The 13,331-nt window shown below is 39.2% G+C and overlaps 2 protein-coding genes across 2 annotated transcripts in view; both read left to right on the top strand.

The window, feature by feature from the left end:
- The window catches only part of LOC102243953 (ATP-binding cassette sub-family A member 3-like), a gene marked incomplete at its 5' end in the record, with an annotated part of 66,719 nt that overhangs the window by 43,122 nt on the left and 10,266 nt on the right, over positions 1–13,331 (top strand). The window lies entirely within an intron of this gene.
- On the top strand, positions 9,124–10,341 carry LOC102239313 (homeobox protein TGIF2). Its single transcript, XM_005873348.2, has one exon. It carries the CDS (start codon positions 9,224–9,226, stop codon positions 9,935–9,937), a length of 714 nt encoding a protein of 237 aa, XP_005873410.1. The 5' UTR covers positions 9,124–9,223; the 3' UTR covers positions 9,938–10,341.

Raw genomic sequence — 13,331 nt, forward strand, 5'->3', positions numbered from 1 at the left:
GCAATGGGGGGGAAGGACACATATGTAATACCTTAATCAATAAAGAAAAAAAAGACATTGTTAAAAATGTTAGGTGTCCAAAAATATGAACTCAAAATATATAAAATGGAGGGGGGATTCAAGGAAAAACAGACTAATTCATGATTGTAGTAGTAACTTATAAGCATGCTTCTCTCAGTTTTATGAATCTTTTCAAAGAAACTGGTCTTGGTTGCATTAATTTTTGTATAGATTTTGTTCTCTATTTCATTTAATTCTCCCCTAATTTTTACATTTCTTTTCTTCTGCTGACTTGGGCTGCTTTTGTTCTTCTTTTTCTACTTCAAGATGTAATGTTAGGTTGTTTACTTGAGATTTTCCTTGTTTCTTAAGTAGCCCTGTAATGACATAAACTTCCCTCATATTACTGGGAGTGCTGCATCCCAAAAGTTTTGATATATTGTATCATCATTCTCATTTGTTTCAATGCAATATACAAATGATGTGTCATAAAATTATACATTTTAAACCTATATAAATTTTAACTAATGTCACCCCAATAAATTAAATTTTTAAAAATTGAAATAAAAGTTAAAAATAAAAATTATTCTCACTCACTGTGATAGAAAATGGACTTTAAAATCATTACTGTTGAATTGCATGAGTTCTTTATATATTTTGGATATGAAACCTTCGTGGGAGCTGTGTTTGCAAATATCTCCTCCCATTCTGTTGGTTGCCTTTGTGTTTTGTTGGCAGTTTCTTGTGCTGTGCAGAAGCTTTTTAGTTTGATAGAGCCCCATTCATTTATTTTTGCCTTTACTTCCTTGACTTTGGGAATGTTCTCTAATACCAAGGTCCAAAAATTTAGTACCTATGTTTTCGTCCATGTAATTTATTGTTTGAGTCCTTACATCTCGGCGTTTGATATATTTTGAGTTAACTTTTGTACATGGGCAAACTGTAGTCTAGTTTTATTCTTTTGCATGTGACTTTCCAATTTTCCCAGCACCATTTATTGAAGAGGATTTCTTTTTTCCATGTAATGTTTTGGCTCCTTTTTCAAAAATTTGTCCATTGTGGCATTATTCACAGTGGCCAAGACATGGAGACAAAGTGTTTTCAATGAATGATTAAGTAAAGAACATGTGGTATATTGTTACAATGGAATACTACTCACCCATAAGAAAAGGTGAAATGTTGCCATTTGCAACAATATGGATGGACCTTGAAAATATTATGCTAAGTGAAATTAGTCAGAAAAAGCTAAAAACTATATGATCTCACTCATATATGGGATATAAAGCAAACTCATAGACACAGACAACGGTATGTGGTTACAGAGGGGGCCAAATATATGGTGATGGAAGATGATTGACTTTGGGTGGTGGGCACACAATGCAATATACAGATGATGTATAATCTAAACGGACACTTGAAACCTATATCATCTTATAAACCAATGTCACCCCAATAAATTTAATTTAAAAATTAAAATTAAGAAGTATTTGTGCTGTATATTTGAATAAAACAATTAACAGACTGAATTAAAGTAATATATAAAGATGTATCAAGTAATTAAAGACTGATAACTGCTTTTTTCATACACACAAGGAATATTTATTTAGAAATGATCATTTGTTGGAATAAATTAAGGCTCAAAAAATTTCATCATATATATAAAAATGGATATTTATAAAATATACCATTAAAACAGTGTATACCTCTGCAAATACTAAAAGAAAATAAAACTAGAATAAACACCATACCAATACTAAATATAAACAGTTTTAAATTACATGTTATTTTTTAAATAGAGCTTCATTTTTTAACAGGAGAAAATCAAACTTTAATACGTGCATATGTGAAATTCACATAGGCATGAAAATTCCAAAGGCAGTGAGGCAGCACTGAGTATATAAGACATTTTTGGACAAAGGAGAAGCGGAATGGACAGAGCATTAGATTTCACAAGTGAGAATGTGCAGTTTACAGGTAGCTGAGGGAGAGCAGAGCAAACATGGTGGGAAAATTCTTTACCAGGTGACTCAGCAAACAGGAAATGGGGTGCTGGGCTAACCAGCACCTGCTTGGAACCCTCTCGTTTACCATATTTAACTCAGATTAGAGCAGCATTCCAAGATCTCTTTCCTGAAGCAGGTTTTCTGTCTGAATCTCTTGGGCAGGAAAGGAGGGAGGGTCAAAGCCTCCTTTTGAGTCTTAATAAACACCCTTACAATCAACATACTAATAGGGCCACTTCAGGGTGGCAGAATTTTGTGGGGTTTCTTGTTTTTTACTTATTGGGTGGCATCTATACTAATAAAAAGGTAATATGCTAATTAGACCAGACATCTTCCAGACGTCCTTCTGGACAAAGCCACAGTGGCAGGGGCAGAGGCAGAGGCAGTTAGGGGCAATCAGGCCAGTGGGGTGCCGGGGGGGCAGTTAGGGGTGATCAGGCTGGTGGGGAGCAGTTAGGGGGTGATCAGGCCAGCAGGAGGGGGGGCAGTTAGGGAGCGATCAGGCCGGCATGGGGGGGCACATAAGGGGTGATCAGGCTGACAAGGGAGGGCAGTTAGGGGTGATCAGGCTGGCAAGGGAGGGCAGTTAGGGGCGATCAGGCCAGCAAGGGGGCAGTTAGGGAGGCGATCAGGCCGGCAGGCAGAGGTGGTTAGGGGCGATCAGGCAGGCAGGCAAGCCGTTAGGAGCCAGTGGTCCCAGATTGCGAGAGGGATGTCTGACTGCCGGTTTAGGTCCCACAGGAATCAGGCCTAAACTGGCAGTCAGACATCCCCCAAGGGGTCCTGGATTGGAGAGGGTGCAGGCCAGGCAGAGTGACCACCCCACCCTGCACAAATTTCATGCACCAGGCCTCTAGTTGGGTAAAAAGACTATGTAGTTTTAAAGTGTACAACTTTATGGTACATCATCATATATTGCATTGTGTGTCAGTCTAGTGGTCAAGAGAATTGTCTCTGGGGCAAAGGTGGTAGGATTTTTGTCCCTTCAGTCCCAGTTTTAAAACTTTAAACAATTGAGTTTCACATTCTAGAAGAATGCTCTGCATTTTATTGATCCAATCATTTAGTCCTGAAAATAACTCAGTTCAGTTAAATTGTTGAGTCTCATTTCAGGAGATGATGATGCAGATGGACTCCCAAAGTGAGGCCTATATTGTACAAGCAAGCAATCAGGTGTTCAATAAGGGTATGTCCATAAAAACAAAGATTGATGATCAGAGCAAATTATAAACCAGTTTCTGAGTCTGTAAGGCTGACAGCTGAGAGTTTTCTATAGGTGAGGTTGAAAGCTTCTCTTGCTGGAATGAAGGCAGGCAGTGACAATCAGATTATTTTGTTTTGCAGTTTGACTGTATTTGATGAGATCATCAGGTGCTCAGGAAAATTCTGCATGGCTTACACAGCATCCATCACTGAGATTTTATGAACGTGAGCTGTTGTTGGTGATTTCTCAAATTTATGTCGTGTCTTTTAGTTGCAATTTGTTTGCAAGGCTCAAAACAATAAAAATTTTAGTTCTCAATAACTCCAAGTCAAAGGATGAAAAAAAAAATGAAACATGTATTCAAAGGGGTATAGCAAAATATTTATAAAACTAGAGGCTCAGTGCATGAAAATTCATGCACTGGAGGGGGGGTCCCTCAGCCCAGCCTGCCCCTGCTCACAGTCCGGGAGCCCTCAGGGGTGAGAGGCGACCCAGCGATCAGGGGAAGGCGACGCTCCATCACACCTCTGCTGCTTCCACTGCCGGCAGCGAAAGCCACAGCTGGCCCTAGTTACCTGAGCCTCAAGCAGCCCTGGGCAGCTGGGGGGCTGAGGGAATTGAGGGACTCCATAGGCAGGCGTGTGGAGTGGCTGTGCCCACCTGGGGGCAGGCCTGGCCTTGCAGCATGCCTGCCACCCCGGAGGGGCTGAGGGGACTGGGTGCCACCATCTTGTGGCTGTGGGCACTGCCATCTTTGAGGGCATAGCAGTCAATTAGCATATTCCCTCCTTATTGGCTGTGGGTGCCGCCAATTTTGGGGGTGTGGCAGTCAATTAGCATATTCCCTCCTTATTGGCTGTGGACACAGCCATCTTTGAGTATGGGGCAATTAGCATATTCCCTCCTTACTGGCTGTGGGCACCGCCATCTTTGAGGGTGGGGTAGTCAATTAGTATATTCCCTCCTTATTGGCTATGGATGCCACCATCTTTGTGATGGCATGAGGGTCAATCAGCATATTCCCTCTTTATTAGATAGGATTAGAAAAAGTCAGTCTCTCATCCAGTTTATAGGTGAAAAATAAAACTTTAAAAACTAACTGAACTAGAGTCTAATATCTACAACTGTGTATTATAGATTCTCTGGAAACAAAATTTCTCTCTTTAAAATCACCCTCATTTTTCTCGGAGAGTCAAATTAAGACTATTTACTGCATAAGTCTAGTTTCAATGAATTTGGATAGATTATCTCTATAAATACAACAAGAGTGGTAATTGATTATACAGGCAATTTTAAATCTGCTGTACTGAAATTTTTTAAGGAGTCTCCAGATAGAACTTTAATTAGCCTCTCGGGGCTAAGAAGCCAAGACACATGTTTTCCAGACTTTGCTTATATATTTGGGTGAATTCCTCATGTTCAAGGTCCCCCAAAATGTCTTAATGTTCTCCATTTGCCATATCCCAAGAAAGCAGCCTTTGCTTCTTACCTGGAAATGCTCTTGTGAATCATATAAGCAAGACACCAGGCTATATTCCCGAGGGGCTTTATTCAGCTGCTGAAGTCAATCTTAATTCCTAAAACCTTTCTGGTAACATCCAAGTCTATGCAAATCTCTTTCAAACATGATATCCCAGTCAAAGCTTTGGTAATAAAAACCAATTTCCAATTGTGCCCTCTTATAAAGAGTACAGATTATTATTGAATTTTTTAAAACAACCATATTGCCAAGAAAATAATAATACCTATTCATTAAGAGTTTCCAAACTCTGGAGGGACCAAATAGGGAGAAAAATACAAATGCTTCAATACTGCATAAAAAAGGTATACTAATAATTTATTAAATTGCTCTGAGAAAAAACAAATTTCTTATATTAAAAAGCAAAAAAAGATTTTAAAATCAGCAATATTTCAAACAAAAAGTTATAAAAATTATAATCATTATCAGTTTATTCTGTTTGTTTAATTAATTCCTATTTGTCCTGATAATTTGCCAGTATTTCCATAAATCCAGTTATTTCTTAGATTCCTATAAATTTTTATCCAGTATGATTTTAAATTTTATTCCTGGAAATCCATGATTTAGAATAAATTAGAGTCCATTCCATGGATATTTAAAATGAAACATAGTTGTGAATGCATTAGAATAAAACACTGTAAATGACAACTTAAAATGGCATAGTTATAGATCTGATTATAATACAATTGACAAAGAACTTTTCTTTTCTGTAACATAGCATTCTAATATAACAATTCGTATTAAAATGAAAATATACCAGAACTTTGTAGACACTTGGAGATTTTTATATAATCTCTAGAACATCCATTTTGGTAATATATAGGGTATCCAACAAAACTTATAAACACACTTAAAATAACTAAAAAGGCAGTATTTATTAAAATACAAAAATTTAAGCTATCAGCTGTTAAAATGTGTATACACTCTTATTCAACATAGTACTGGAAGTCCTAGCCACAGCAATCAGACAAGAAGAATAAATAAAAGGCATCCAAATTGAAAAAGAAGAGGTAAAATGGTTATTATTTGTAGATGATAGGATATTGTAAAAAGCGAACCCTAAAGATTCTACCAAAAAAACTACTAGAACTAATAAATGAATTCAGTAAAGTAGTAGGATACAAAATGAATATGAAAATCCATGGCATTTTTATGCACCAATAATGAACTATCAAAAAGGGAAACTTAAAAAAACATTCACAATTATTTCAAAAAGAATAAAATAACTGTGAATAAATTTAACCAAGGATGTAAAAGACCTGTACTTAGAAAATTATAAGACACTGAAAAAAGAAATTGAGGAAGAGACAAACAAGTGGAAGCATATATCGTGTTCATGAATAGGAAGAATTAACATAATTAAAATGTCCATACTACCCAAAACAATCTGCAGATTCAATATAATTCCTACCAAGATACCAATGGGTTATTTCTCAGAACTAAAACCAATGTTTCAAAAATTTATGTGGAATCACAAAAGACCCAGAATAGCAACAGCAATCTCAAGAAAGAAGAACAAAGTTGGAAGAATCACGCTACCTGACATCAAACTATACTACAAGGCCATAGAAATCAAAACAACATGGTACTGGCATAAAAACAGACATATACATCAATGAAAAGAATAAAGAGCCCAGAAATAAACCCACAACTTTATAGTCAATTAATATTTGACAAAGAAGGCAAAAACATACAATAGACTAAAGAGAGTCTATTCAATAAATGATATTGGGAAAATTGCAAAAAAAAAAAATAATGAAATGACCACCTTCTTATACCACATGCAAAAAATAAACCCAAAATGGATGAAAGAATGTTATACTCATAACCATAAAAATCCTAGAAGAAAAAAAAAACATAGGCCTTAAAATCTCAGACATTTCTCATAGCAATATTTTTTCTGATCTATCTCCTTGCGCATAAGAAACAAAATAAAAAATGGGACTACAAACTAAAGAGTTTTTTCACAGCAAAAAATGAAAATGAAAAGACAACCCACTAATGGGAGAATATTAGCCAATGATAAAGAGTTAATATCCAAAATTTATAAAGAATTTACAAAACTCATCACCAAAAAAACAAACAATCCAATAAAACATGGGCAGAAGACCTGAACAGACACTTCTCCAAGAGGACATATAGATGGCCAATAGACATGTGAAAAGATGTTCAATATCACTAATCATCAAAGAGATGCAAATTAAAACCACAATGAGACATCACCTCACACCGGTCAGAATGTTTATCATCAATGAATCAAAAAACAAGAGCATTATGCTAAGTGAAATAAGCCAGTCAATGAAAGAAAAATACCACATGATCTCACTCATTTATGGATAATAAGGACCATTATAAACTGATGAACAAAAATAGATACAGAGGCAGAGCAGCCTCGAACAGACTGTCAAACTATAGTGGGAAGGCCGGGGAGGGTTGGGGGGGTGGTACGGGGGTAGGGGAGGCTGGGGGATTGTCAAGGGCAGGAAAAAAGGAGACATATGTAATACTCTTTGTAATACTTTAAGCAATAAAAAAAAAAAATTAAAAAGCCAAACAAAAAAAAAACAACAAATGTTGGCAAGGATGTGGAGAAAAGGGAACCCTTGTGTACCGTTGGTGGGAATACAGACTGGTGCAGCTGCTGTGGAAAGCAGTATGTAGTTACCTCAAAAAATTAAAAATGGAATTGCCTTATGACCCAGAGATTCCACTTCTGGAAATTATTGGGGGGAAAAGTCTAATTCAAAAGAATATAATGTACCCCTATGTCCACTGCAGCATTAGTTACAATAGTCAAGATCTGGAAACATCCCAAGTGCCAATCAGTAGATGAGTGAGTAAAAAAGGCTGTGGTACATTTACATGATGGAACACTACCCTGTCATAAAAAGGAAGAAAATTTTATTCTTTCCAACAGTATGGGAGAACCTAGAGAACATTATAGTAAATTAAATAAGCCAGTCAGAGAAAGACAAGTACCATATGCTTTCACTCATATGTAGAATTTAATGAACAAACTAAACTACCAAGCAAAATAGAGACAGACTCATAAATAGAGAACACACAGACAGCTCTGTTGGGTAGGAGGGATAGAGGGATTGAGCAAAATAAAAAAAGGAAGAACTCATGGACATGGACAACAGTGTAATGATTGGGTGGTTGTGGGGTGGTGAAGGTGGGTGGCTGGAGGTGGAAGAGGGCATAAAGGGGATAAATAGTGATGGAAAATAAATTAATTTTTTAAAAATCTCAGACATTTTTCATAGCAATATATTTTGTAATCTATCTCCTAGAGTAAGGGACACAAAAGAAAAAATAAACAAATGGGATTACATCAAACTAAAGAGTTTGGCACGGCAAAGGAATTAAAAAGAAGAAGAAGAGCGTTGTCCATACACCAAAAGACTGTGGTTTCAATTGCTGATCTGAGCACATACCTAGGTTGCAGGTTTGATCCCCAGTTAGGTTGCATACAGGAGGCAACCGCTCAGTTATAAGAATGTTCAATTAACTTAAGGGAAGAGTTGGTAAACTTAGTAAAAACTTTAACAAAGAAATAGGAAACATAAAAAATGGAACTAAAAAACATAAAAAAGAACCAGTCAGAAATACAGAATACATTAAATGAAATAAGAATACATTACAGGAGATCAAAAGTGGAGTAGATGAAGCAGAGGGTCAAATCAGATATTTGGAAGATATGGAACCAGAATCAGAAAACACCCAATCAGAACAGTAAAAAGAAAAAAGAATCCAAAATATGAGGCTAGTATAAGGAACCTCTGGGACAACTTCAAGTGTCCCAACATCCACTTCATGGGGATGGTAGAAGGAGAAGAGAGAAAGCAAGAAATTGAAAATCTATTTGAAAAATAATGCCAGAAAACTTCCCAAACCTGGTGAGGGAAATAGACATATAAGTCAGGAAGCACTGAGAATCCCAAACAAGATGAACCCAAAGAGGCCCACACCAAGACACATCATAATTAGAATGCAAAAGGTTGAAGACAAAAATAGGTCCCTAAAAGCAACAAGAGAAAAGCAGTTAGTTACCTACAAGGGAGCTCCCAAAAGATTTACAGCTGATTTCTCAACAGAAACTTGACAGGCTAGAAGTGATTGACAAGAAATATCCAAAGTGATGAAAAGTAAAGACTTACAACCAAGATTTCTCTATGTAACCCTGCCTGTGTGTGGCTCAGCTGGTTGGAGCATCTTATACACCAAAAGGTGGCAGGTTCAATTCTAAGTCAGGGCACTTACCAACCAAGTTGTGACTTCGATCCCAGTCAGGTCATGAACAGGAGGCAACCGTCACATTGATGTTTCTCTCCCTTCCTCTCTCTAAAAATCAATTTTTAAAAATTTAAAGATTATCCAGAAAACTCGTCTGGGGACCTTTGGGGGGACCCAGCTTCCTAGGATCCCACCACGGCAGATGGGCCGCCCCTGGCCCTGCCGGGGCTTGCCTGAGGTCCAGCTTAGCCCTTAGACATCATGTCAGACAGTGATCTGGGTGAGGATGAAGGCCTCCTCTCCCTGGCAGGCAAGAGGAAGCGCAGAGGGAACCTGCCCAAGGAGTCAGTAAAGATCCTCCGTGACTGGCTGTACTTGCACCGCTACAATGCCTACCCCTCTGAGCAGGAGAAGCTAAGCCTTTCTGGACAAACCAATCTGTCTGTGCTACAGATATGTAACTGGTTCATCAACGCTCGGCGGCGGCTTTTCCCAGACATGCTTCGGAAGGATGGCCAAGACCCCAACCAATACACCATTTCCCGCCGAGGGGGCAAGGCCTCAGATGTGGCCCTCCCCCGTGGCAGCAGCCCCTCGGTGCTGGCTGTGTCTGTACCAGCCCCCACCAATGTGCTCTCCTTATCTGTGTGCTCCATGCCACTCCACTCAGGCCAGGGGGAAAAGCCAGCAGCTCCCTTCCCACAAGGGGAGCTAGAACCCCCCAAGCCCCTGGTGACCCCTGGCAACACTCTCACCCTGCTGACCAGGGCTGAAGCCGGAAGCCCCACCGGTGGACTCTTCAACACACCCCCACCCACACCCCCAGAGCAGGACAAGGAGGACTTCAGCAGCTTCCAGCTACTGGTGGAGGTGGCACTACAGAGGGCTGCTGAGATGGAGCTTCAGAAGCAGCAGGACCTATCGCTGCCGTTACTGCACACTCCCATCCCCTTCGTCTCTGAAAACCCCAAGTAGGCATCTGCCCACAGGGGTGCTCGAGGCTCGAGCCAGCTGTCCTGGGTTTCTGTTTTGGTTCCCTTTCATACAGAGTTTTCTTTGGTTCACTGCCAAACATCAGGATCATCTCCTCTGTCCAGGATCTTCAGCAGGAAGACACCAGCTGGTGTCACTGCACTGTGATGGGGACCTCCTCTGCTGACTGCCTTTCTCCAGGCCTCCTCAGGTGATGAGACCAAGAGAGTGGAGACAGGCATGGTGCTGCTACTTCTCCAGAGAACCCACAGGACACCTTTGTTCCAGCTGCTTTCCTGGGCTGCACACAGGAAACCTGCCAAGTTCAGACCTATGTTGGGTCCAGGTTGTCCCTGAGCTGGCTGCTCTGTTAAGCAGTGTGGACATTCCTAGTTCTTAAGTGTGAACAAAAGAAAAGAGGAACCCAGCAGGTAGAACAGACTCCAGTTGAATATTCAGGTTTTTTTCAAACTTGGTGTTCATCTCCCTTTTTGCTGTGGTTTGCATTCATGGGGGCAGCGAGCCCAGGTGTGGGGAATAAGAGTGCATTGTGTGACAGAGTCTGATGAACTGGGAATGATCCACCACTACAACAGGTGATTGTTTTACAAGGAAGGAGTATTTTTGTTTGGGGGACCAGTTAAATCTCTGCAGAATTCCTAATGGTTATTTTATTGTTGGTTTGGTTTACCCAAAAAAGGAGAGAAAGACTTTTACAGGCTTTGGCTTTTCTGGATCAGGAACCGAAGGAGGATAAAGCCAAAGCCAGCAAGAGGGTCCAACAGAGAATCTGACCAAACTTTCTAGGCACAGAGCAGAGAAGGATGATAAAACTGGAGAGGTGTTTTTTATATTTCTGTTTTTACTGTACTTTTTTGGGGGGGTTGGGGGGGAGGAAGCTAGACTGAGGCAGTAGGGTTTTATTTTTTTGTTTTTTCTCTTTAATGTTTTTCCCTTCTTTATCCTTGAAAGTTTTGCCCTGCAGCCTTTGGAGTCCTTTAGGTAAAGTTGGATTAGTGGCCAGAATGTCAAAAGCTCCATCTACTGGCAGCTTTTCCCACGGTGGTGGCAGGAAACTACTAGAAGAAGCAGGGAATAGTTTCCTGCCACCAGCTGCCTGAGGAACTGTCTTCAGAGGAGGCTGGGGCTGGAAATTATGAAGCCTGTTCACCCTGAGTCTTTTTGTGTTGCACCTTTCTTTAAATTGGAGTTGCAGAGGCTCCTGCCCTGAACTTCACAGCGAAACAGATCACAGTTGGTCTTGTTCTCCTCCCTCCTCCCCGTTTTTATTTTGTTGTTTCATTGCTGACAGTGCTCAATAGCAGTATACCCCATCTTTATATATCCTAAGAAACACTAATCCTAGGTTATTAGCCAAAATATTTTTGTTCTGAATAATATTGTTATTGGGCCAAAAGACAGGTCAGGAGCCCCAGCCTGTAGTTTCCTGAAGTTTCCAGGTCAGGCACAAGGGGAAGAGTTACTTGGTGTTGGCTGACTTGGTTAGGTCTGGCCAGGAGAAAAGGCAGAAACAGGTATTCTGTCCTTTCTGGGCTGATCTCTGAAGACTTCAGGAAGGCATCCTCATTTCTGAGTGGTTTAGCCCACCTCTTGGTGTGAGAGTGGGGATTAGTATTTACAGAGAGGGAGCTTTGCTCTGAGTGGGCAAGTTTCCTAAGCTCTCTCTCTTGCGTGCTCCCTCGTCCTGTGCCCTCTTTTTCCATGCCCTGGGTGGGTGGGAAGGGGATCAGGGATCCTCACCCTCCTCCAGCCCAGCTGGGGAAAAATGAACATGAACATGGCAGCTTCAAGATTAGTTGACGCTGCTGTTTGCCCAGCCTCTTCTACCCCACCCATGTCTGTGAGCCCGGGTCTGGTGTGACTGTTGTAAGATGCTTGTAGCAGGGTACTTTGGAAGTGTGTTGGGCTGGGGTGGGACTTTTCCTTCCAACAGTGCACTGAGCAATGGAGGTGGTGAGGGTGTGGGAGCCATGCTGCTGAATTCTGGTTGGCATTCCCCTCTCCCCTTTGTGCAAGATAGGGAGGCTGGGGGTGGGGCAGCCTCTGCTTGGTTTGGTTGTGAGATAAACCTGGAGGAGAAGCACAGTTATCCCATTGAAATAATTTGAGCAGAAAACTACTGTAAATAAGTTTTGTTTTTGTCTTTTGTCAAATAAAACTGTTTTTGGTTTGAAAAAAAAAATTTAAAGATTATCCAATAAAACTATCATTTAAAATTGAAGGATAAATAAAGAGCTTTCCAGATAAGAAAAAGCTAAAGAAGTTCATCACCACCAAATCAGTATTACAGAAAATGTTAAAGGATCTTCTTTAAGAAGAAGGAAAAATATTTAAAATGTGAATAATAAAATGGCAATAAAGACATATCTATCAAAAATTACATTTAAAAAACAAAATAAATAAATAAGCAGGATGGAAACAGACTCATAGATACAGAGAACATTTTGACAGTTGCCAGATGGGAAGGAGGGTTGGGGAGATGAGTGAAAAAGATGAAGTGATTAAGAATTACAAATTGGTAGTTACAGAATAGTCATGGGAATGTGAAGTACAGCATAGGGAATCTAGTCAATAATATTGTGATAACTATGTCTGGTGTCTGATGGGTGAGAGATTTATTGGGATGATCACCTTAGTAAGTTAAATAATGTCTAATCAGTGGGTTGTACATCTGAAACTGTCTTTATAGTTATTTTACAGTTATTTTTATAGTTCTTTTAAAGATATTTTAAAATAACTTTTAAAGTCAAAAATTAAAACAAAAATTGAAAACCACTGCAAATACCTAACATAAGTAATTGATTTAATAATATAGCAACTCAACCATTAAAAATTAAATTAGTTTATATGATTGGAAAAGTTGTTCATAATATATCAAAAGACAAAGAGCAGATTACCAAATAGTATATGAGATATCATCCCATAGAAAAATGGCTGAATAAACATGCATTCAACATTTTAGTGGTTATGTTTGAGAGAGGGCTTTTATTATCTTCATTTTTATTTTCTCTATCTTCTAAATTTTATACAATGAGCACATGTAACTTCTTGCAGTAAGGTAAAACTAACCTAAGAAAAGTTCCTTTTATTTAAAAAAAGAACATATGGACAAAGACTAAGCAACATAGTCAATATGGTAAGTGAAATTTACATACATACATATTCAAGTTCGCATTCTGCAAAAATTACTTCTTTGTGAATATGACCATTTTTATGCCATACATTTAAAAACGTCAATACTTTCAAAATATGAAAAATATGCTTCCCCAAACTGTAATTGAATAAAATAAGAAATGACAAAATCAAAATATTAAAAGGCCCTCCCATTTTGAAAAATAAATTCATCTTTAGGCCCCAGTTACTGAGCCCCCGCAGA

Source organism: Myotis brandtii, unplaced genomic scaffold, assembly GCF_000412655.1.
Source record: "Myotis brandtii unplaced genomic scaffold, ASM41265v1 scaffold407, whole genome shotgun sequence".
Taxonomy (NCBI): domain Eukaryota; kingdom Metazoa; phylum Chordata; class Mammalia; order Chiroptera; family Vespertilionidae; genus Myotis; species Myotis brandtii.